Source organism: Ursus maritimus, unplaced genomic scaffold (genome assembly GCF_017311325.1).
Source record: "Ursus maritimus isolate PB19 unplaced genomic scaffold, ASM1731132v1 scaffold_5, whole genome shotgun sequence".
In the NCBI taxonomy this organism is placed as follows: domain Eukaryota; kingdom Metazoa; phylum Chordata; class Mammalia; order Carnivora; family Ursidae; genus Ursus; species Ursus maritimus.
The window spans coordinates 51,075,706-51,101,793 of record NW_024426663.1 but is presented as its reverse complement, the minus strand read 5'-3'; the positions used below and the strand labels follow the sequence as shown (position 1 = coordinate 51,101,793).

The window sequence follows — 26,088 nt, the reverse complement described above, 5'->3', positions numbered from 1 at the left end:
AAAATGTCACTTTTCATGATAAGGACTGATAGAGTGGGAGAACCTTCGGGAGTGGGTTCTTCCTTGCCTTCATACCCTTTGCAGGAATTGGCGTAGGACCATTTGAGGTGTGGATGGGATGGTCTGTGTCTCTGGCACCAGGGTGAAGCTCGCTTGGGATTTCTGCCCCAGTAGCCTGCAAACAATGCCACATTGATTTGTCAGTGTCCACTTCAGTGTCTTAAAAGTTGCCTGAAGTGGTAACTCTGCCTTCAGTAGAAGAAGGAGAACAAAAAGTAGGAAAATTGGAACTGCACGAGTTCTACAAAAGCATGTTGGAGTCACATAATGAAAAAGCAGATCTTTTTATTATGATGTTTCTCCATATTTGGCATTGCTGTAAATGGCTAACTAACATTTACTGCCAATTCAATACAAATGTGTGGTTTGGTAATACCAGAACAGCAAATTTAAATGAAAAATAAAAGTTAAACATTTCCACACAAGATTTTACAGTCTGACATTTCACTGTGTAGGTAAAAAGACATTTTTTTTTTTACTACAGATTATTATTCAGCATGAATAAAAAACTACAACTTTTATTTTTAAACAGGAGTCACTGGTTTTAATTTTTACACATTTTTAAAATTACTGTGATAAAAAATAATGAAAAAGCTTCTTAATAATGCCATACACAGTATAATATAGATTTGTCCCCATTATATAGCATTTGTTTAATATACAAAATAGAATATTGACACACTTGAATCTATATGTAGTTAAGCAAGTTATTTGAGGAGGGTATTTTCATACAGCCTTTCATCAGAAAATAAAATCCTTCTTTCAGGCATTTTCTAGAGAGAAGCTAATCCTTTCCTGAAAACCTGGTCACTAATCCCTGGTGGACCAGGCTAACTGATCACAGTCTGGAAAATGATGCAACTTCCATTCAAAGTGGTTAAAGTGTCCTCCTTACACTCCTCTTCTCCCATCCATCTCTCAAACCAGGCACGTGAAAACACATTCATTTACAGCTACAGTATTAAGGGTGACCGGCCAACACTGAAATCTCACTGAGGGCTGCCAGGGTTCTTGAGTTTTGACAGACCAGAGTCTAGTCTTATTGTTCATTCCACAGTGATGTCGCTTTAGGGTATTAAACACAAAACTAAGCTAAGACTGATGGAGGAGAGGTGGTTTAGGTGAGTAAAACTGCCCCTGCCCTCCCCCCCTCCAGTTCTGAAGCGAGGTCGGCTTTCCTTTGCACGCACGCCCAGAGCTCACCTGACGCTAACTACTAAGCTTTTCAGACAGGAGTCATGTTAGCTTTCTTTTTGGGGTGTTCTTTTTTGTTTTCCCCTCTCCAGAAGGTAGATGCTCTTTCAGGTTCCCCTGCCAAAGTTTTAAACAAGCACTGTACAGTGTCCCAGCAAGGCCTAAAAACACTGAGAAGGACACATTTTCCCACCAATAATTAAAAATACTTTTCAGGATTTGCTGTAAGTCACCTTGGCATGTTGCCAACCCTGAAGTTGCTATGAACTTAGTTTGGGATGGCAGGACACCACCTACATAGAAAATGAAGCTGCTTTCCAGTAGCCCCGGATCTTTTCTAACTTAGATTGTAATTCTATTCAAACATAGCTAAGATAACCTTCTTCCTTCCCACTTATTTCACAAGGGCACAACTTCTCTTCCATGCAGGGTACAGCCTCCTAGTTTCATGAATGTCAGTTGATTTTCTTTTGACCAAGTGCACGTGTCTTTTTTTTTTTCATTGAGCTCTGTTTTTTTTGAGAACCAAAGTTGGGACTAAAGAGTAACATGCGATGTGCTTTCTGGTTTTAACCATATAACATTCCATAAATGAACAATAATTTACCTTCCAGAAGCTCTTTTTGAAACTTAACACTGTCATTGATAATAATATTCAAGCGGTATTTCTTAGGCACCAAAAATTTCACATCCAGCTGGGTTACAGACCGTCTTAAAATACTTTGAGATCAATTTAAACCATTACAAAAGGAACATTCCCTTTTAGAGAGCATTCAAAAAGCAAATGATTACATTTTTTATTAAATAATTTCTCCAAATACTGAAAAATAACAAATAACATTCAAAAAAGCATTCAAAGAAAACAAACACGTACTCATTTTGTTTGGAAATGAACTCTAGTAGGATAGAAAGGAATTAGTGTATTATTTGGCAACCTATGGGATTCTGCACTATTTACAGACTGCTGGTACCTCTACGCGTCTTATTGCCAAAGTCCTGAAGCCCCGGTGTTGACCACGATGCTGGAGGGGCTCTGTGCTCTGTGGAAAAGTAGCCCTGCTGTCAGGGAGCGCTGGGAGGGGGTGGGCTGGGGGGCACCACCTCTCTGTTCCTCCCACCCCCCCCCAGTTGCACACTTGAGCCAGGGGAGACTCCGCCCACACACCTGGGCAGACAGACTACTGTGGGAATGAGGAGGGCGGTCACCCACAGTGGGAGGCAGAGGATGACTCACTCTGTGATCTGAATGGGACGGAGCCTTCATGGCACACAGGGGCCGGTCTCCATGTCCCTCTTCCCCTAGAGCAAACCTGCTGCGTTTCTGAGACCACTGCTGCCTGTATGAATGCTTGCACGCACTATAAATCATATGGGTTATCCATCGACATTTCTTTGACCCCTACAAAAAATATATAACATGTCGTGATAAAACAATCTCATCTAAAAATCATTCTTATTTTACACTATACAAGCTATTTTACAATCATTTTAATAAATTGCATGTAAAGCTGCAGTAGCCCTTCCCTTCCCAGATTAGTGAATACCAATATGATATATATCTGAAACTATAACTAAATATAAAAATATATTAGAAGTTTCATATTTTTAATATTAGATTTTCAGTTTTCTATTACACAAATAATTTGGCCACCATGAATAGAAATCAGCTTTCTTGTGGCTTAGTAAATATAAGTTTTGAGTCTACAGAAAGTTGGTAAGGTGCACACAGAAAGGGCTACTACAGCTTCTATTTTGTTTAAAATGATCATTCTCAACAGTGAGGAGGAGAAGTTTACAAGACTTTTGTTAAACTCTATGGCACACGGAGGGATGTGAGGCATGTGTAGTCTTACAAACATGGAAGTCTGACAGCTCGAAATCAGAAAAATCAGTAGCTGAGCTTTCCTGCACCGCCAGGAAAGAGACCAATTGGTGACGGATGGGAATGTGAAAATGGGTGTCTGGCTATGTTTGCCGTATTGGAGATTTATCTGGGGGGTCGAGTTGAGTGAGAGGAAATACTTGGTCTGATTCAAATCTCTCAGCTGTGTCTCTGACAGCTGGTTATCTGGAATCCTGACTTTTTCAAGAACTTACATAAACTACAACAAAAGGTCCTGAACGACTCTTGACCAACTTTCTTGCCATCTAGCCATAGCAGAGATAGGGCATTAAGTGCAAACAGGGCCTCTTGGTAGTTTGTTTTGTTTTGAAATTAGTCGTTTGCAACCATCATCCACAGTTTACTGAGCAGGTCACTGGACTAGGTGCTCCACACCAGGTAGGACGGTTAATTTGCACAACCTACAGAATTCTCCGCTGAAGCAGATATATACAAAATATGAGCTTTTCTGGCGAGAATACTGGAGATATGAGTCAATTTTTGTGGTCTTCTGATAGCTAAGTGCCATCAGGTTAGAAGCACCAACCCATTTTCACACAGAAGATTAATGTTTAGAGTTTGTTTAGGAAAGCTATGAACTAGCTGCCCATCTTAAACAGCTGTACAATAACTTGAATACAAAAATTATGTAAGAAAAAATGAGCAAGCGTAGTTCACTGAATATAAAGGAAATTGTTAAAACCAGACAGTACTAGCTATAAAAGGCACAGCTTCCCTTTTCTGATATACACTTGTAAACGTTTTTTCAGGTTTCCATGCATAAATCAAAAACTGCTATCCTAACTATACAGGGGAAAATACACCAACAAAAAGTCTAGAAAATTTTGTCCAGCCGACTGTGAAAAGTATGAGCAGAAAGTTTGTCACGCAGACTCTGGGCACTGGCGGTTTAGGCGCCATCCTTCTCTGACAGTGGAGATCACCCCCCATGACTGTGGCTAATTTCTGGGATCCACCAACTGTCACTCTCTACTCTTCCCACCACTGAGAAGCGATGGCTCACCTGCTTCTGTTGCCAAGTCTTGGCCCTCTATAAACCACATGTAGTGCGTATTTAAAACGAAACGAAACGAAAACAAAGACCAGACAAAAACAGAAAGGAAAAAATAAAACAGCAGAACTGCTACAGGACAAATTGATAGTTTGTACAATAAAAGCTATAAATTCAACTTTCTTTAAGGCAACCTTTCTTGTTAAGGCAGTCACTTTTGATGAAACAGAAGTTTTTTGATATTTCCACTTGAATATTTTGGTATCTGATTGGTGATGATTTCAGCCAACATCTCTGGGAATTCAATACTCATGGTCTTATCCAAAAATGTTTGGAAGCAAAAGTTAAGGAGATTTTCAACCACCTGCAAGAGAAAATGTACAAACAATTATTCTTAAAAACTTACTAGTAGGAACATCTCATGCTTTTTGGCCTCTAATTTAGAAAATACATCTATCTGACCTAGAATATACCTATCTTTGCTGGAATCCACCAAATAAGAAAGGAGTTCAGTTAAATAAAGTGGGCATTCAGGTACCAGGCACGTTTTGGATTCTTTAGAATTGTATATCGAATTACATGGCCTTCAGTGCATCACGGTGAACTCTAGTACAATAACGTGAAGGACGTATGGTAATTTAATTGACGCGTCATAGAAAACAGGGAATTTGACGTTTTTGTTTTAAACTGTGCTATTAAATTCTGTACTGGCATCATGATGTTCTATGCACGTGACTAGATGAAATGGTATTTCATAACTGGCCTTAGGAGAAATGTGTGTCAAACTGAGGCTGACATTATATATGATCAATTCATCAGATGATATGTAATTATAATTAACTAACCCCATGTCCCAGACAGTGCTCTGGATAGCGGGACTTAGGTCTGACACTTACATCATGCATGGAGTCCAAGAGTTTTGTCAGTTGGTAAAAGCGCTGCCAGTTCTGGCTGGAGTTCCCTTCCCTCTTCACAATGGCCTTTCCTAGCTCTTTGATGTAGGTCATTCGAATTTCATCAAATAGCTCTTGGCTCTTCAAACCTTCCTTAGGAACTAAAAGGTTAAGATGATGTCAAGTAAAGAATTTTCTCATAGTAACTCTATGTGCCCGTAGGGCATTTATTATTAATAGCACGCTTCCTGACGTACATTACATATACACTCTGAATACATTCCATGAAAATACAAGCATTTCACAGGATTAGGAAAGTACAGGCAAGAGAGATTAGGGGATAACACAAAATTGAAGGGTTTAACCTGGAGTTGTGCCTTGCTGGGGAGCACGTATTTGCCTTCCCTTATGTACTTAGAAAATACTGTATAGTTTCTAGATTGAAGTGGTATCAATTCAGTCCTTTTATATTACTTTTCAAAAACTGGTACCAGTGAGAAGGACTGTGAACAGAAGGTTAATCATGTTGTCCGTGAATCCTGCAAAGACCGACTTTTGTACACACCCAAATTTCTCAAAGTGTGCTCCTAGGAACTCTGGTTCTGTGTTAATGGTTGGGGAAAAAGGGATTTGGTCAAAATATAAGCAAAGGCTAATACAAAGTTAGGCAGAATACTGGTTTTCAGGATTTAGCGGAGCCAAAATCGGCACTTTCCAGGGAGGGGAGTATGTTGTTTCCCAAACTTCACTTTCTTGTTGCTGACATCTCAGAAAATTCTGGAATTCAGGAAAAGCACTGGCTTTAGGAGCAAGTGCTTTATTCTTACTTGCTCTGTGGATTTGAGTATAACCTGCCTGAGCTGTGTTGTCTACTCTTTGAGTTTTTTTTTCTAATATTTGTATGTATTGCAAAATGGTCACAATACATCTATAGTTAACATCCATCACCATGTATTAGACAGTTTTTCTTACAATGAAAACGTTTAAGATTTCCTCTCAGCAACCTTCACATGTATAATATATAGTACTAATAACTATAATCACCATGCTGTGTATGACATCCACATGACTTATTTTATGCCTGGAAGTTTCTCTTTTTTAACCCCCATTTCTCCCTTTCTCCCACCCTCCAGTCAGCCCTCCTCTGGAGACCACCAGTCTGTTCTCTGTACAAACAAGCCTGTCTCCTTGTTTGAGATTCTACACTTATTTGTACTTGTCTTCCTTTGACTGGCTTACTTCACTTAGCCTAATGCCCTGAAGGTCCATCCATGTTGTTGCAAGTAGCAAGATGGCACTCTTTTCGATGGTGGAATAATATTCCATTGAATGTATATGTACTGTATATACCATATATATCCCATCTTTATCCATTCGTCCATAGACGGACACTTTGTTTCCGTGTCTTGGTTTTTGTGAATAGTTATGCCATGAATATGAGTCTACATACACTTTTCGAGTTAGGGTTTTCATTTTCTGTGGACAAATGCCCAGAAATGGAATATGAGGTCATGTAGTAGTCCTATTTTTAACTTGTTGAGGAACAAACCATACTGTTTTCCACAGTGGCTGCACCAGTTTGCATTCTCACCAGCAGTGTGCGTACTTTCTCCATACCTTCGCCAACGCTTATTTCTTGTCTTTTTGATAACGGACATTCTAAGAGATGTGAGATGAGACGTGGCTTTGATTTGCCTTTCCCTGTTAATCACTAGGTATGATGAACATCTTTTCATGTGCCTGTTGGCCGGTTAGGATTTGCAAGTATCTCCCATTCTGTAGGTTGCGTTTTCATTTCGTTGATCATTTTCTTTGGTGTGCAGAAACTTTATAGTGAGATGTGGTGCCAGATTTTTATTTTTACTTTTCTGGCCTTTGCTCTTGGTGCCGGATTAAGAAATTCATCGCCAAGGCTGATGTTAAGGAGCTTACTGCCTCTGTTTTCTTCTAGGTGTTTTATAGTTTCAAGTCTTGCATTCAAGTCTTTGACTCATTTTTGGGTTATTTTTTGTGTATGGTATAAGATATGGTCCACTTTCAGTCTTTTGCATGTGGCTGTCCATTTTTCCCTGCATCATTTATTGAAGAGACTTTCTTTCCCCATTGTACACGCTGGGCTACTTTGTCGTAAATTAATTGGCCATCTATGTCTGGGTTTATGTATGTGCTCTCTAATCTCTCCATTGAGCTATGTGTCTCTTTTTATGCCGGCACCATATTGTTTTTATGACTACAGCTTTGTAATAAAGTTTGAAGCCAGGGAGGGTGATGCCGTTAGCTTTGTTCTTCTTTCTCTACGTTTCTTTGGCTATTCTGGGTCTTATTTACAGTTCCATACAGAATTTAGGATTATTTGTTCTGTGAAAAATGCCATTGGAATTTTAACAGGGATTGCACCGAATGTGTAGATTGTTTTTGGAAATACGGACATTTTGACAATATTCTTCCAATCCATGAATGTGGAATATCTTTCCATTTATTTCTGTCATCTTCAGTTTCTCTCATCAGTGTCTTAGAGTTTTCAGCATACAGGTCTTTCACCTCCTTGGATACACTTTATTCCTAGATATTTTGTTATTTTTGATGCAAATGTAAATGGAGTTATAGTCTTCTCTTTCTGCTAGTTCATTATGAGTGTATAGAACTGCAACAGATTTTTGCATATTGATTTTGTATCCTGCATTGTTACTAAATTTGTTTATTTGTTGAAACAGTCTTTTTGTGGAGTCTTTAAGATTTTCTATATATAATATGTCATCTGCCGGGACAGTTCTTTTAGATTTGAATGCCTTTTATTTCTTGTCTAATTGCTCTGGCTAGAACCTTAATACTGTGTTGAATAAAAGTGATGACAGGGGATATCCTTGTCTTCTTATTCCTGTTCTTACAGGGAAAGCTTTCAGCTTTTCACCATTGAGTATGATGATAGCTGTCGGTTGTCATATATGGCGTTTATTATGCCTGAGGTATGTTCCTTCTATAATCATTTTGCTGAAAGTTTTTATCATAAATAGATGCTAAATTTTGTTAGATGCTTTTTCTGCACCCGTTGAGATGATTATATGATTTTTACCTTTCATTTTGTTAATGTGATGTATCACTCTGCCTGGATTTTGACTAGGGTTAGAACAAGGAACACATATGAAAACATTCTGATCCTATGAAACAATACTTGGCACTTGTAAGATGTCAGTATTACTGTGAAAATGAAGGCTACTTAATCAGAAGTGGTAAGAGCCTACCATGTTAAAATGGGTTAATATATTACAGGTAACCTAATTATTGCTAATATCTTAAATATTAAAATTTAATATTTTCACTGTTTACATGTAAATTTTTTTCCTGATTGTTACCCGAATTCTAAAAATAATGATGGGAGAAGCCCTATTCAGTGCTTACGTTTAAAAGAATTTCATCTATCCCAAATTACCCCTAATTATCCTTGTAGCTCCATGAATTTTTTGCCTCATGTGGTTAAGCCGTATACTTAGAATTACTTTTCTGGTAAGTAGCATCTTTAAAGAGCTGGGTTTTTTGTTTTTCCACTTTGAAGTCTGTGCTGATAATAAATGTAGCTGCCACAGCTGTTTTTGGTTTAAAACAGTGGTCAGCAAACCATGACCAGTGGCCTAGTCCCACCAGCAGCCTGTGTTTGAAAATAAAGTTTTATTGGAACGTACCAATGCGTGTTCTTTTTCTGTTGTTGACAACTGTGTTCATTCTACAAGCATCAGAGTTGAGCAGCTATGACACTGTGTATACAAAACTGAAAAACAGTTACCATCTGACACCCTATAGTGCAAGTTTATCCGTCACTGGGTTACTGTATGGCTTTTTACTTCAGCCATTCAGTAGCTTTATTTAGATATTCTCATGTCAATAGCATAAAGTTGGATTTTTTTCTTTTTTAAATACAGTCTTGGATTTTTTTGTGGGTCTTTTTACCTTGGAGCTTTTATCTCCTCTCTATTTAATGAAATTGCTGATAAATTTATTCATATACCATTTGTTACTTCCCCTTACCATGCATTTGTTTATGCTCTTCCCCGTCATTTCATTTGCTTGGATTGCTTTTCCTTACCATGTCTGACTCAGCTGCCACCCCCACTCCCCAACTTGGTGGTTGGGTGCTTTGTGTACTTCTATCTTTAGCCATCATTATTGAAATTTTTTTTTAAAGATTTTATTTATTAGAGTGCACAAGCCAGGGGGAGTTGCGGGCAAAGGGAGAAGCAGGCTCCCCCCTGAGCAGGGAGCCTGATGAGGGACTCAGTCCCAGGACCCTGGGATCATGACCTGAGCTGAAGGCAGACTCTTAACTGACTAAGCCACCCAGGCGTCCCTGAAATTTAAACACTCAAACTACCCTTCTTGTTTAGGTGTAATTATTGTGTATTATTTCAATTCTGTTTTTTAGACCCTTCAAAACACTAATAAGTATTAGTTTAAACATATCTCCATATTTACCACACACTGTTCTTTTCCTTCTTAGAGATGGACTCCTTTCCCTTAGCCTAAGTATACCCTTTAATCTTACTTTATTGAGGCTCTCTGGTGGCAAAATTTCCTTTCACCTTCATTTAAAAAAAAAGACGACTGTACATTTAGACCATTCACATGTCAGGTGATTGATCTATCTGGGTTACTAGCAACCGTGTTTGTCACTGTTTTCTACTCATTGCACTGGTTCGTTCTTTTGTAATCCTCACCTCTTCTCGACCTTCTCTGGTTTCTACTCAGTGTTTCCTATGATTCTAGATTCTCTCCTCTCAGTCTATTATTACATATATTTTTTAAAGATTTTACTTATTTATTCGACAGAGATAGAGACAGCCAGCGAGAGAGGGAACACAAGCAGGGGGAGTGGGAGAGGAAGAAGCAGGCTCATAGCGGAGGAGCCTGATGTGGGGCTCGATCCCATAACGCCGGGATCACGCCCTGAGCCGAAGGCAGACGCTTAACTGCTGTGCCACCCAGGCGCCCCTATTATTACATATTTTTAAGCTGTTTTCAGTGCTTGCCCTGGAGGTCCTCATATACACAGACAACTCGTCTACAGCTCCTTTAAACAAGACTGCTCTGCCCGATCTATGGTGGAGGTGCCCGCCAGCCCTACGCGCGGGTCCTCTCCCATCAGTCACTTCCTTCGTCCGTGTGTTATGATCATCTAGTGTGCCGTTGCTATAATTACTTTCCACAGTTGGGCATTAGATCATGTAAGAAGAAAAATGAATTTTCATCTTCATCGTTTCCTCCTCTCATGCTCTCCTTTCTGAAGATCCACGTTTCTGAACTGCATCACTTTCATTTCCTCTGAAGAACTTCCTTAAACGTTTTATGCAGGGCATGTCTTCTCATGACTAATTCTCTGTTTTTGTTTGAGACTCTATTTCACCCTCACTTTTGAAGGATAATTTCACTGGATACATAATTGTAGATTGATTTTTATAACACTAAATATTTCACCCGACTCCCTTCCTGCGTGTGTAGTTGCCGATGAGAATTTTTATCTTTGTTCCTGTATGGGTAAGATGTTTTTTCCCCCTCTGGCTTCTTTCAAAATTTTTTGTCTTTGGCTTTTTCCAGTTTGAGTAAAATATACCTAGATTTAGATTTTTTGGTATTTATCTTTCTTGGAGTTTTTTGAGCTTCCTGGGTGTATGTTTTGGCATCTGACATTAATTTTGGAAAATTTTCAAGCCATTATTTCATATATTTCTTCCATTCCTTTTATTTCTTATGTCCCCATTACGTGTATGTGACGTGTTGTGTAATGGCCCCCACAGTTTCTGACTACTCTGTTCCATGTTGTTTTTATCCTTCTCTTTGCATTTAAGTTTGGGACTCTGCCACATCTGGTCTACTGATGAGCATTCTTCATTTCCACTACAGTATTTTTAGTCTCTAGCATTTCCTTTTCTTTCTTTCCTAGAGTTTCCACCTCTCTGCTTACATTATCCATGCGTTCTTGCATGTTGTTTACTTTTTCCATTAGAGCCCTTAGCATAGTAATCATCATGTTAAATTACCTATCTGATCATTATAACATCTGTGTCATAGCCGAGCTGGGTCTGATGCTTGTACCTCTTCAGACTGTTTTGTGTTGCCTTTAAGCTTGCATACCTTATCTTTTTTTTCCTGAAGGCCTGGATAGTGATAGATCAGGGCTGAGATAATAACGACACGTTTAGTATGAGGTTTTATGTTAATCTGGCTAGGAGCTGGGCTGTTTCATGTTAGCTGTAGAGGTGTTTAACAGAAACTGAAACCTGTCTGCCTGTTTTTATTGTTTTTCCCGTTGTTTTTAGGTTTCCCTGAGAACTCCTTCTCAAATGGACATGCTCTGCAGTTCTGGGAGTTATAATCCAGTTACTATCCTTGAGCCCTACTGATAGGGTGGTTAGGTGTTGGGGATGTGGGGGGGGGGTCTTTCCTTTTATGATGACATCTGTGTTGTCTTGACCCTTAGGGGCGTTTCTGAACCTCCTCTCCCACCTTACACTCCTGCTTCCCTTACAGGAGACATATGGTTATTAGACTGCTTCTCCTTTGAAGATCTTTTTTTCAGTCAATTGGATTTTACTTGTGGAATTCACTGAGCTGCCTGGACAGGGTGGGGGGATTGGTGTCTTTCAACAATTCTGGAAAGTTTTCAGCCGTTTTTGTGTAATTCCTTTCCCTATTCTTGTCCACCTTTTATTGTCAATCTCTCTCTGATGATTACCTTAGCCCAGAGCTTTTTTTCAACTGGTATACTGTGAATGGGTTACTAATGTGTTAGGATAATCATTTGCTATGCTGCTCGCCGATGGGATCATTTTTTAAAAAAGAGTTTTAAAGCGCTCTTTCAGCCATCCTCCCTCATTCATGCCTCTTATCCCATTCATTTATGTACATGATACACACATGTACATATATATGTATGTAAAAAACTGTATTCTGGCTAAAAATTTCACATAGGTTTCTAACCTCTGTCTTTAAACTTATTAAATAGACCCTCTGAGTACAGCTAACCTCTTTGGGTTCTTGTGTGCTGTTAGTCTAGCATTTTTTAGTGGGAGGTTAGGGTACCTATTCTAGTATTCTGTCCGACCAGAAGTCTGATTATATCTTCTAATGGCATATATTTTATTCCTTGTTGATTCTATGCTTTTTTTCTTTAAGGAACCAGTGATAGATACTAGTTCAGTTTATCCTCTGCAGTGATAAAAGTACATATAGCACTGTGAGTGTGGCATGTATAAAACATAAATCACTTTTTACAAATAAGATTGGTTAGTATTTGGCACTGATCTGTACCTGGATTTGATCAGAATTTGAACTGTTTAATAACATCAAGCTCACTTCTTTAACAAGTGTGCTGTTAGGTAACCTTAAAGTCTCTAGCAATGATCTTTTCCTTTAGGTTTTCTGAGAACAAAGGTAATATGAAAGCATTAATGATATGTGTGCCTTGGAAAAGCTGAAATAGATACATGCAACATCCATCCCTTCAAGTTATTTGGCAGCTTTGAAACTAGAGTTACTCATGGAAAGAAGACTTTTTGAAACATTGCAAATTTGTGTATGAAAGAAGTATTCAGGCATCAACTTTGTCTAACACCAACTGTTCAGACCTCCTTTTACTGCTTGTTGAAAATGCCACCTTTTTGCTAACAAGAGACTTTGTGTTTTTCAAAAGCTTTCTAGGTTTACCAAGTAATGCCTTTGTCAGCCACAACTAGCCTCACTCAAGTTTATATACCAGTCCCTTCATCTAGACTTTGAAGATTGTTCGATGAATGCTTGCTGCTGTTTTCTAGATGGAATACCTCTGTTCCCCCAGTGCAGCAGCAGTGCTGTATCAGCCAGTCCTCTAACAGTCATCAGGTACATCTTCTGTACACCCTATTTTTCTCCCATAATTTCTCGGACACAGTCATATTCCTCGTGTAACTAATTTTCGACCAAGTTACAGTGTAGCGAAGAAACAAAAATCATTCTTGTTGGCTCAGTTTCTCCAGCTTTCCTCTAATGATGTTACTGAAAGTCACAGGGAGGAGGAGGTCTGTACACACTCCGGACAGACGGGCTCCTGCGGAGCTCACATACCTTTCTCTTTCCCCGTGGCACCTAGCTGTCTTACTAATCTTGGTATCACTGGCTATGCCTTTATAAAATTCGACTTCTGTGAAAACTCTGTTATCTAATGGTAAACTTGGTGCAGTGTGTACAAACACACCTCTGTTTCTACACGTTTACATTTCATACTTTTGACATACTTAGAAGTGAATTTTAGAAGCAAAGAGGTGTTCTACCAACCTGAAGAGAGAAGCAGTAAGGTTTTCATACAGAGATACTCTTCGTAAGAGACCTGAAGCCTCTGTAACTCAGAGGAAACAAACAGCATGTGTTTACATTGCTCATACATGCAGGGGAGGGACATTCTCTGCCTGTGAAAGACAAACACCAGCGTTTGAGTTAGTTTCCCCCAAAGTACACAAGTATGAACTTACAAAGGAAATTCTAATTATTGCTATTAATGCTAATTTCCTATAGGTGAGAACTGTGAGAAAGTAAACTTGTTCCTGGGTCCACAGGATCTAAAGAGAGTACTGAATAATCTGAGTTTACACCGGAGAAATTAGTTTTCTGTTGTGCATGCCACAGATTGTCTTTCTTAATTTCCGTAGGAGTCAATTCTAAACACTTCTTACCACTTGCTCAGTTAAACCAAGGTTTTGTGGCAGCATTTGAAACTGGTTGGTCGTTACTGGGTAGAGTGTAAGCCATACCGGCCAAGAAGCTTGTCTGGCTTGATCCCTGCTACTCTGTACCAGGCTTACTAGGTTCCCTCTAATGCATTCTCCATCATGTTATCCTCTGTTTGAGGGCCTCCACTGGCTGCTTCTTGCTCCTGGAATACAATCTCAACTCTGTTTCCTGGCCTACAGGCTTCTGTTCGATCTACTTTTCTAAGCTCGTAGGGGAGTTCCACCCTTTGCAGACCCCCACCTTTCACACGGCTTGTTCTTCTGTATTACTGGGTGCTCAGCTCTCCAGGAGGTCTTCTGTGGGCCCCAAATCTAAAGTAGCCTGCACCCCTTCCTCCCTGCCCCCTCCCCCGTCACACTATTGTATTATGGCTCTCCAAAATAATTTCAGATATTTATTTCATTTCCCCATTGGAATGTTAGCAGGGGCCTCGTCTGTTGTGCTCATGATTACAGCGCAAGCTCCTAAAATAGTGTCTGGCACTTGGGAGGGACTCATATATCACCAAGAGAATACTGTGCTGGAAAATAAGCATCACCAATAGAGAAAGAACACCAACGTTAACTCAGGATTCAGTTCAGCCAGGATTTCTGGACTAGGTTTTTATGCAGCCAGCTTGCCTGACAGCAGAAAGGTGAAATTTCTGCTTTAGGTAGCTTGTATTGATCCTGCCAGGTAAGTGCCCTTGGGATGACCTCGTAGCAGCATAAAGATGTGTTGTGAAGCTAGAATTACCCCAGTACTTGCAGCTTCTTTCACAATGCCTAAGAATGTCTTTAAGAATATCTGGAGCTAGATCATCCAGTCTCTATTAAAACGCTTAAAATAATATGAGCTTACCACATGATAAGGCAGGCCCTTCCATTTAACACTGCTCCAAGAGATGCTTTTCTGGAACTCCTATCCATTGTTTTAGGGCCTAGCACACCCAGCACATAAAAGTATCTCTGTAGGCTGTCCTCCTTGCTTCCAACTGTGCCTTTCTCTTTCCTCCGAACATCCCGTTTGTTGACTTATATAAATTTCCATACTCTTTGCCATTCTGGACATAATTAAATTTGTCACTCTAAATTTTAATACGGCATCCAGTTCTAAACACAAACTACTCAGCATGGATCGACTCATAGAGGATGCAATGGGACTGTTCTAACAATGGGATTTAGGGTTTCATCGATTCTTTTGCCCTCTGGTCAAAAGCACCCCAGTGCTCACAACTAACTCTTCTTCATTTCTTACTCTTCTCTGACCATGGGTATGTGTGTGAGAGGGTGAGAACTCCTTGGTTTCATTCTCACAAAGGAGATAAGTTAGTAGGCACAGAAAATTGTAATATAAGGTAGAAAAGTGGTTTAAGAGCTGGAGATTTACAGCAGAGAGGTCTTACAAGGTACTGAGTCGAGATGCTTGAGGAGCAGATCCTCTGAGTTGGGAATGCTGCGTCCATAAAAGAGAACAGTGAGAGAGAAAAAGAGGCCAGGTTTGGGGAAGCCAGAAACCATGCTGAGTATGCACCCGGTGGGCAGGGTGGAGACAGCGAGGACATCTGTGTGTTGGGGAGGTAAATGATGGGATCAAACTGTATTTTTGTAAGAAAAAAAATTGTTAACACAATGGAGGACAGGAGGCACAAAACTAGTCAGGAAACAACTGCAATGAGGTCAGGGGAAGGGACGCCTCAAATACTTCACAGATGGAAGCAGAGGCCTGGCAGACAAAAGAATAGCTCATTTATAAAATCTGAAAATTTGATTGGTTCTCTCCCGATTAAAAAAACTGTCCAAGTAAAAAACACTGAGTAGGCCGTGCCATGCAATGAGGATCCTTTTGTCTCAGGGTCTGTCCCTTCCACCCCGTCAGCCAAGATGTCCTCATCTGTAGTCATCCCTATTCAAAGTGAGATCAACTGACCCCAGAGTTGACCCCAACTGTATTAAAAAGTACCCTCCAGGGGCACCTGGTGGCTCAGTAGGTTAAGTGTCTGACTCTTGATATTGGCTCAGGTCATGATCTCTCATGATCTCAGGGTCCTGGGATGGAGTCCTGCGTTGGGCTCTGCACTAGGCAGGGAGTCTGCCTGGGATGCTCTCTCTCCCTCTCCCTCTGACACTCCCCCTGCTCACTCACTCTCTAAAATGGATAAATAAATCTTTAAAAAGTATACCCTTCACTATGTCCTGGGACAGTAATAATAATGCCCCATGTCCATTTGGCCTGCCAGTAAGCATTGATAAACAATTCTATTTCAAATTTGCCCAGTTTTAAGAAACCTGATAGAATTGATTCAGTGCTGAATGATCATAATAGCAATCCATCAGGAAGACATCAGCAGGTTAAAAAAGGACTCACAGATAACTTACTCATTAATAATCAGATCAGGAGCAAAACACAGCAAGCTTCCACTTGATTGTCTATATGATCTCCAGCCCAGGGCAAATGCCATGAGGAACATCCATGAATATTGCAGTAGGGTCATTTGGTCATCCAGGTGTAAGTTCCTGAATCCTGAATTAAGAGAAGGAGAGGATTGAGGAAACATTCTAGTTGCTGAAGAGAAGACCATCTCTCTGGGACCCGCCACAGATCAGATAGGGCTTTAGCCTTGTTTGGGGGGACCTCTGACAGAGGAAGTGAAGCACGGAGGGGGCACAGTTCTCCTCTGTCATCTGACATGTTCAGATCAAAGCCCACAAGTGCTTTTTAATAAGCATCCAATGTAATAAAACTGTCATTTTTTCCCTATTTAAGCAAAAAGAGTCCTGACTTGGTATTGGTATATTACTCAATGAATTTAGTTTTAAAAGTGTCCCTTGATAGTTACACCTCTTTCCCTCTTGACAGAGTAGGGACGACAGGAGGTCAGGGTACTTCATTCTTGCTCTGTCTCTTCTCTATCGGTGTGAACATAAGCTTGTCAAATGTCCTGCAGCCGTAAAGTCTGGGCTGACATCAACGTGGACCTCTGCTGTTCCACATCAAGTTCCAATAGTGGGACTTCAGTGTCAAATGCTCTTAAAAATGAGATTAGCTCAGATTTACGTTCAACATATATCATTTCATCTAGTTTAGAGTTTAGTACCTGCTGACAAAGTGTCACCATACCTGATTTTTACCAATTTTACTCTGAGTTTTAAAAGTGATACAACACTAAAGGAAAACAAATGGAGTTCTGAAAAATATTCTACGTGTTCTTGCCCTAGATTTGGGTGCAAAAGGAATTCTAAGTCCCGTGACTCTAGTTTTGATAGGACCTCGTCCGACCTCAAATCACTCTGCTCTGAGCAACCATCTGGAAAGCAGAGAGCAGCGTCTGGGTTTTATTACAAACTCTCCACTCCCACGCTTTCTGGCCTCTGCCCTGGTGGGACCCCAGAACTGAGGAGGAGAAAACAGGGCAGCTCGTGGGACTCGGATGACAGAGCCAGAGTGCCACTACTGAAGACAATACAAAGCCCTGTACCTTCCGAGTCTTACCTGGTATCGCCTTGGCCCATTTCACTGCCGCAATCACTTGCCGCCCACCTAACATGTTAAGTGTGGTCATGATCCGCCAAGTGGAATCTGGGACAGAGCTGTCATACCCTGCGTATAACACCTCAGGTTCAATGACCTCCAGCAGGGACACCAGGGTAGGGGTGAGCTGTGGTAATGTTGCAGGAACTATTGTTTTGTTAGCAGGGTTTTCAGAAGTTTCTTGTGACACTCCTGGAGTGGCCTGCTGAATTCCTTTTATCTTTTTCTTTGTTTTTCGAGCTGTGGATGTTAAAAAAAAAAACATATATACACAAAAATGAGTTATAAGGGGATGGTCTGCGTTGCAGAGTTTCTTCAAGAAGTTATTTTAATTTCTGAAACTATCAGTTATAAAGTGACATGGAGGAAGAGAAGGCAAGAGAGTCAAGAGGAACCCATTAGTGAGTGAAGCCAGGTGATTCTTCATTGGTTATCCTTTATATAAAACTGTCTTTTAATATAATGCTAAAGCAATTTAAACAAAGCACTTCTAGAGGTTCTTCCATCAAATAATTTGTCTCAAAGTTGAAATTTTCATTGGTTCAATAAGGCAGCACTTTCACTAGCATTTGAAAGAAAGAATCCAAGCTTGTAATAGCAGACTAGAAACTGGGGCTTAGGGTTAACCTAAATTCTGATAATAAGGAAGAGAGTTATACTGCTGATAACTTTGCACAGAGTCCCCTTCTTCTCAAGAAGTATTGCAATGACATTGCAGATCCCAGGCTAGAAGCAGTAACTCCAACAGCAGAAATGTCCAGTTTTTACGTTTACATGAGGGATATTACATGGGTCTAGAAACATTTGGGGAGATGAAGAAAGAACTTTACATTTGTTCATGTATTATCAGTAGGAAATTTCCCTTTTGTAAGAGATTTATATTGATGATTCCATAAACCTAAAGCACCCTTTTTCAAAGTAAAGCTATCTTCTAACTCTTAGTATAGAACAGTGTAATCAAATTACAATACAGATTCATACTCTTGAAGGTACAAATGAGAATGCTTCTTTTTAACTCCATATGCTGCTGAAGGCAACACAGAGTACTTTTTTTAATTTTTTATTTTTTGATGTAAAGTTCGATGATTCATTAGTTGCGTATAACACCCAGTGCACCATGCAATATGTGCCCTCCTTACTACCCATCACCGGCCTATCCCATTCCCCCACCCCCTCCCCTCTGAAGCCCTCAGTTGGTTTCTCAGAGTCCATAGTCTCTCATGCTTCGTTCCCCCTTCTGATTACCCCCCTTTCTTCTCCTACCGATCTTCCTAGTTATGTTCCATAAATGAGTGAAACCATATGATAATTGTCTTTCTCTGCTTGACTTATTTCACTTAGCATTATCTCCTCCAGTGCCGTCCATGTTGCAGCAAATGTTGAGAAATCGTTCTTTCTGATAGCTGAGTAATATTCCATTGTATATATGGACCACAGCTTCTTAATCCAGTCACTTGTTGAAGGGCATCTCGGCTCCTTCCTCGATTTAGCTATTGTGGACAATGCTGCTATGAACGTTGGGGTGCATATGGCCCTTCTCTTCACTACGTCTGTATCTTTGGGGTAAATACCCAGTAGTGCAATGGCTGGATCATAAAGTAGCTCATTTTTTAACTTCTTAAGGGACCTCCACACTGTGTTCCAGAGTGGCTGTACCAATTTGCATTCCCACCAACAATGTAGGAGGGATCCCCTTTCTCCACATCCTCTCCAACAATTGTTGTTTCTTGCCTTGTCCATTTTTGCCATTCTAACTGGCGTAAGGTGGTATCTTAGTATGGTTTTGATTTGAATTTCCTTGATGGCTAATGATTTTGAACATTTTTTCATGTGTCTGTTAGCCATTTGTATGTCCTCATTGGAAAAGTGTCTGTTCATATCTTCCGCCCATTTTATGATTTGTTTATTTATTTCTTGTGTATTGAGTTTGAGAAGTTCTTTGTAGATCTTGGATACCAGTCTTTTATCTGTAGTGTCATTTGCAAATATCTTCTCCCATTCCGTGGGCTGCCTCTTAGTTTTTTTGACTGTTTCCTTGGCTGTGCAGAAACTTTTAATCTTGATGAAGTCCCATAAATTCATTTTATCTTTTGTTTCTCTTGCCTTTGGGGATGTGTCATGAAAAAAGGTTGCTTTGGCCGATGTCGTAGAGGTTGTTGCCTATGTTCTCCTCTAGGATTCTGATGGATTCCTGTCTCACATCGAGGTCTTTCATCCATTTGGAGTTTATGTTTGTGTATGGTGTGAGACAGTGGTCAAGTTTCATTCTTATGCAATTTTCCCAGCACCATTTATTGAAGAGACTGTCTTTTTTCCACTGGATGTTTTTTCCTGCTTTATTGAAGATTCGTTGCCCAAAGAGCCGAGGGTCCATTTCTGGGTTCTCTATTTTGTTCCATTGGCCTATGTGTCTGTTTTTGTGCCAGTACCATGCTGTCTGTGTGATCACAGCTTTGTAGTACAGCTCGAAATCCGGCATTGTGATGCCCCCAGCTTTGTTTTTCCTTTTCAACAGTTCCTTGGCGATTCGTGGCCTTTTCTGTTTCCATCGATTTATAGTTTATAGAATATAGATCCTTTACGTCAATTCCAAGGTAACGTTATGGTTTTTGGTGCTATTGTAAATGGGATGGATTCCCTAATTTCTCTTTCTTCAGTCTCATTGTTCGTGTATAGAAATGCAACTGATTTCTGAGCATTGATTTTGTATCCCGCCACGTTACTGAATTGCTCTATAACTTCTAATAGTTTGGGCGTGGATTCTTTTGGGTTTTATCATGTCATCTGCGAAGAGAGACATTTTGACTTCTTCTTTGCCTATTTGGATATATTTTATCCCTTTTTGTTGTCTGATTGCTGTTGCAAGGACTTCTAGTACTATGTTGAATAATAGTGGCGAGAGTGGGCATCCTTGTCGTGTTCCTGATCTTAAGGGAAAGGCTTCCAGCTTTTCCCTGTTGAGAATGATATTTGCTGTAGGCTTTTCATAGATGGTTTTTATGAGATTTTATGAGATATCCCTACACTCTGAAGTGTTTTAATCAGGAAAGGATGCTGTATTTTGTCAAATGCTTTTTCTGCATCTATTGAGAGAATCATATGATTTTTGGCTTTTTTCTTGTTGATAAAATCTGTGACACTGATAGATTTGTGAATGTTGAACCACCCTTGCATCCCAGGGATGAATCGCACTTGGTCATGGTGGATAATCCTTTTAATGTACTGTCGGATTCTATTTATTAGCAAGGATCTTGTTGAGAATTTTGGCGTCCATATTCATGAGGGAAATCGGTCTGTAATTCTTCTTTTTGTTGGGGTCTTTGCCTGGTTTGGGGATCAAGGTAATATTGGCCTCACACACAAATAGATCCAATGAACAGAATTTATATGAAAGAAGAAATGTATCATCTGCCTCACTTATACAACCCATTTTGCTAAGACAAAAATAGTCATCACCTTTAAAAATAATTGTTAGATTCTTTGTCCTTAAAATGATAGAATGGTCCCATTATTGTGCACTGTTTTGAATATGATAGTGAGAAATTGAAGAATTCTCATGTAACATTTCAAAACACAGAAAAAGGATCATGACAGAGCTATTTTTATTTTACCATGCTCTGCTGAAAACACAGTATGGTGTGGTAGTAATGAGCATAAATCTGAAGCCAGCATGTTTGAATTTAAACCCTGGCTCTGTCACGCAGTCGGTGGGATCTCCCAGTTACTCCCTGGGCCTTAGTTTCCCTCTTCTGTACGGTGAGGGTAATACTGGTACCTTGCTCAGAGGGTGGCTGAGAATTAAATCAGTTAAAATACGTAAAAGGCTTAGAACAGTTGGTGGCACCCGGTAAGTGCTATAGAGCTATCATTACCTCCACTGGTGGTAGAATATGCCTTTAGAGTATTTTGAATGTAGATAGTACAGCTGGAGGGAGGAGTGATCAACTTTAAAAAAGGAAGTGCTACTACACGTAACATAAGGCAATACTTTAAACACCAAAGGTACATTTCAAAATCGTGGCAAGTACTTCTTTGAGAAGGTAAAAGAGAACATGCATGTCCCAAATCAATGCCCTGAAATAGTACCATAAAGACCTCTGTTCACGTTAACGCCTATACTCCACATGAGAATAGGGTAAAGGATAGTGATAGGCTGGTGGATTTTCAAAAATCTTCTGTATTTAGTATAGAATTAATTTCTTACAATTTATCGATAGCCCTAAGTGAGAGAACTAATGCTTTTGAATAAAGCTCAAAATACTGACTAGAATGTGTACTGGTACATTTTCACAGAACTTGAGTAAGAAGTTGTTAACTGAATTAGTTCAGCAATCACTATTTTTAAGCACCTAAGGTTTTATTTGATATCGAGTTCCTGACTCCTTGGAGCATAGAGATTGTCAGCATCTGATTTCTACAGAAGTGTTCTTGAGTCTGTGATCATTCCCCTCCTTTCTTAATAAAAAAATCTTATTTAGTTTAAAACTTAAAAATATTCAGTATGAAATCTGATGTCAAAAACCTCCCTGCCTTTAAGTTCCACGTGATTCTTTATACCAAAAATAAAGCTGTAATTTGGAATGATTACAATACACCCTAAAATGAAGTAAAACATTGAGGATTACCCTTAAAAAACTTATCTGTACTCAATTGCCAGGCACTTGAAGCATTGAGAAAAGCTGCCTTAAAATAAATCTGGAGAATTACTTGGTATATTTGGATGCTCTTGCACCAATACCATTTCTGATACTAAGGTACATTTATGGAGAGAATCAGGAATCAGCTCTGAGAAGAGCTGACTTGTTCTGCAACGTTATTTTGGGGCAGTCCTGAAAGGGAATGTTTCTAAAGATTACGGTTAAAAAAAATACTAACAAAAGGAAACACTTGACTCCTCTATCTTGTTCTTCAATACAGTTGAGCCTTGAAAACGTGGGGTTAAGGGCACCAAACCCCATGCAGTCAAAAATCTCCATGTAAGTTTCGAATCTCCAAAAAGGTCACTGGTGGCCTACTGTTGACCGGAAGCCTTATCAACAACACAACAGTTGATTTACTCTACACATAATTTTGTACATTGTTTGTTATAAACTGCATTCCTACAATAAAGGAACCAGAGAAAAGATTTCATTAGGAAAATCCTAAGGAAAGAGAAAATACATTTAAAAATTCCATTTTAAGTGGACCTGCACAGTTCAAACCTGCATTTGTTCAAGGATCCACTCTATTATGCTCTGCCAAACATTTCTGGCATAGACACATACCTACTCCAAATAACGGTTTTATATATACAGGAATAATTGAAAACAAAAATGAGGCTTTCACATTAAAAACCACATAAGAAAACCTCTATAAATTTAGATTTTAGCCTTTCAGTTTTTTTTAATAAAACTATGTTACCATGTATCATACGTCCTACCTAGTATCTGATACATTCTTAAGTAACAAACCAGAACTCTGGAGTAGAGAAGTGGGTAGAGGTTAATCTGGCCCTGCTCCAAAGTGTTCTTACTAATGTGTAAGGATCTCAAATAACCTCTGTGAGTAGAAAAAAGGATAGAGACTAGCACAAAGTAGCTCTTAACAAATGCTAGTGTCCCCACTATTCTCTTATGTTATATTGACATCTTATAAAAGCATACAGTGTATGTTTTTTTCTTTTTAATAGTGTTTTGAGAAACTGTACCTCCGTCTCAACTGTATGCTTATTTAAAGATCTGATTGGAAAGGGCAGTGACGGTATTTTGTTAACACAGAAACTGAGCGGTCTCTAGCTGTCCTGGTTGTCTTCTAGTGAGGGAGGGCACTGCGGTTGTTGCAGAGTTGTAAGAGGGAGGAGAAATTTTATATAAAGAAAATAAAGTATATTTAAGTGGTTAGAGAGCAGCAAAAAGAAAGTAAGATCAGGGCAGAAATAAAAAGAACAAAACAACTATCCTTGTGGCCCTTGAAAATGAACTACGTGAAAATGGCATTCATCTCTGTGGCTTCCATAACACCTACAAGAACATGGGCTGCTATCACTTTCTTTAAATCAGTGCGTAACGTGTTTGGTACTTTGCAGTCAAGTTTAAGCAACCTAGTCACACTTAGAAAACATCGGGTTAAGTGACTGGTGTATCACGACCGGCTTCGACATGGCGCACTTCATCTGTCTGTGAAATTGGGGAATGAGACTCTTCACAGTCAAACCCAGCAATCTATTTAATAGTTGAAAACAGGTCCACACACAGTGCATGCCAGATGGCACCAGCGCCCGTCTCCCTTCTACCAGAAGAACCATACACTTGCTCTTCTCCCTCCTACATCACGATGTGTTCTCTGGATTACCTCTAGGGTCGGTCCACCGGTCTCTCTAGACAAGATGAGTCTTTCTAAAGTACAAATCTGATGGTGTCTCTGCCTTTATTTTATTTTACCTAACTCCTTCTCCTCAGCTTTTCTAGATTTCAAAGTCAGTGTTTCTTCTGTCAAGGGAGCTTTCCCAGCTTCCCAGGACAGAACGAGATGCCCCTACTCGTGCTCCCGGGGCTCTGGCCCGTTCTGCAGCCCACCGTGCTGTCCGGTGACAGACTCTGCAACCTCAGTAGACAGTACGCTCCTTAACTGCAGGCACTGTCTGATTCGCTGCCTGTTTCCGGCCTGCCTCCTTAGTGGGTTCTGGAGAGGGAAAGTGCTACTAAGGACAAAGTGTGTGGGTTCTTCCAGCACCACTGCTACCTTCGTGGACCTCGCATTCTCAACTATAGCAGAATTTCCAAAGTTTTTAAATGATGAGATCAAGGTTAATTATACAACTTGTTAGAGAAACAGGGGTATGAAAGGCAAAAGTTCTAACTAGTGTCAGGTTTCTTCTTTACTTGGAGGGCAAAGGCAAACCCATCCCAGTACCTCCTTGAGGAGTTACTTCCCCGGGCAGATGTGTCGTCCATCTGCATTTCTGCAGCTATAGAGCCAGGTAAAAGGTGAATGAGAGGAAAAGGGACAGGTAAATACATCTGACAGAGAATCATTTTCAACTCTAGGGAAGAGTTTGGAAGCTGCAGAAAGGGAGGAGAAAAAGCTATGAGTAATGTTGCTTTGAAGTCATTGTTACGTAGTTGACTTTCTTAGTATACAGTCTGGCTATAATGAAGGCTGTGTGCGCCATCAAGAGCTAGTGAGAAAACAAACAGGATATGAAATATTCATTAAAAAACTCCTAGTTTACAAAGCAATCATATAAAATTACGTTAGTCAAGCACATATATTGTAATAACTAAATTCTTACTTTTGCTTTCATTTTAAAAAGGAAAATAATGCATTTTTATATGTATGCAAAGACCATTCCTTTCAGGCATTTACATTACCTTCCAAGTTCATTCCAGCTTGAAGACATTTTCGATAGCGGCATGCTGGACAGTTTTTTCTTCGAATCTTATCAATGATACAATCATTTCTTCCAGCACAAAGATAATTGTGCTGTCCTAGATGGAAAACAAAGGTGCTGTCAAAATTTCTCAGGTTTTAAAGGAAATTTTTATGGAGAGACTTGCTGCGTTTCTCATTTGGGTTGACCACGGGCAGTGATTAAGAAAGGTACAGCACACTCGCTTACTTACATGGCCCTTACAGAGTTGCGAGTTCACCTTAAAAAAATCTTTTTCTGTTCAACAAATAATCGTAGTTCATGAAAAGCACTGCAGTATATACATAGAGAAAAGTGTACCAGTGCTCGGTGTACCATCTAGTTTTCCCAAACTGAACACCTCCCCGATGGGGAAGCAGAACCCTTCACAACCCACCATCCTCTTGCCCCTTCCCAGGCACCGCCTTCCATGGCCACCTCATTCCAGATACAGGGAGAAACTGTTTCAAGCACAGTTTAACAGCTACTGAGGATGTCTGTAAGCCCTCCTTCATTATGACTTCTCACTTAATGCTAAGGAGGGTTAAACAAAGAAGAAACTGCTTTCCAAATAGTCTGAGTCCCACATGGAAAAGGCCTCTGATTCAGCATTAGGCCACCACCTGCAAATCCAGTGTGCTCCCCCCTCCGCTCTGTGACAGGTGCCACAATTCATCTTGAAGGGGAAGGCTGCCAGCAACTAGTTAGGGATATCACACCGCTGGCCAACTAACTAGTACGTGGATCTGACTGATACTTGTTCATTCATTCACATGCTTTTACAATGTGAGAATGTCTGACCACTGACCCCAAATATTTACAACTGTTGCTGTCTGTCTAAAATCTTTTGGCACCTAGGATTTAGTAATGTGGTAAGAGGCAGAAGTGCAGTTTTCACCTAGCAAAAAAATTTGACAGGCAAAGACTTAAAGTCTCTGTACCCTTAGCCGCTGCAAAATGCACATTCCTGTAGTTTTCTTTTAATCTGGTTATTGAAGGGAACTCTGAGGATCTGCTGGCCTGACAAAAACTCTGAAAGGACCCTCCTGCACAAGACCAGTGCAGCTACACAAACACTGGACCACTCAGAGTCCGTGAACCTCACGCTAGAGGGGATGGTATTTGGAGGCTGGCTACCAAATTTCTTCTCACGAAGAAATCACCTTCAGAGAAAAGAGAAAAATCACCATTATCAACTCACTAGGTTGAATATACCTCATTCCAGTTTCTGGGTCAGGATCTTCTCTGCACGGGATAGCCTAAGACTTGGATGGAAACAAACTCTGTTCACGTCTTTAGGATACATCACCATGCTATTAAGCATGTGTTTTGGGCACATGGTTAACTGTATCAGGTTCTAGTCTGTGTGAGGAGTAGGCCACCTAGTTGACTAGTG

The 26,088-nt window shown here is 40.0% G+C and overlaps 1 protein-coding gene across 6 annotated transcripts in view; it reads right to left on the bottom strand.

The window, feature by feature from the left end:
* Positions 1-328: 328 nt before the first annotated feature.
* NR3C1 (nuclear receptor subfamily 3 group C member 1) overlaps positions 329-26,088 on the bottom strand; it is a 125,662-nt gene continuing 99,902 nt past the window's right edge. For all 6 annotated transcript variants that reach the window (XM_040622285.1, XM_040622283.1, XM_040622286.1 and 3 more), the window contains exons 4-9: positions 24,655-24,771; positions 17,267-17,545; positions 16,153-16,297; positions 13,343-13,473; positions 5,045-5,202; positions 329-4,512 (exon numbers count right to left, since the gene is read on the bottom strand). In XM_040622285.1, coding sequence (XP_040478219.1) covers positions 4,360-4,512; positions 5,045-5,202; positions 13,343-13,473; positions 16,153-16,297; positions 17,267-17,545; positions 24,655-24,771 — 983 coding nt within the window. In that variant the 3' untranslated portion in view covers positions 329-4,359. The remainder of the gene's footprint in view (positions 4,513-5,044; positions 5,203-13,342; positions 13,474-16,152; positions 16,298-17,266; positions 17,546-24,654; positions 24,772-26,088) is intronic.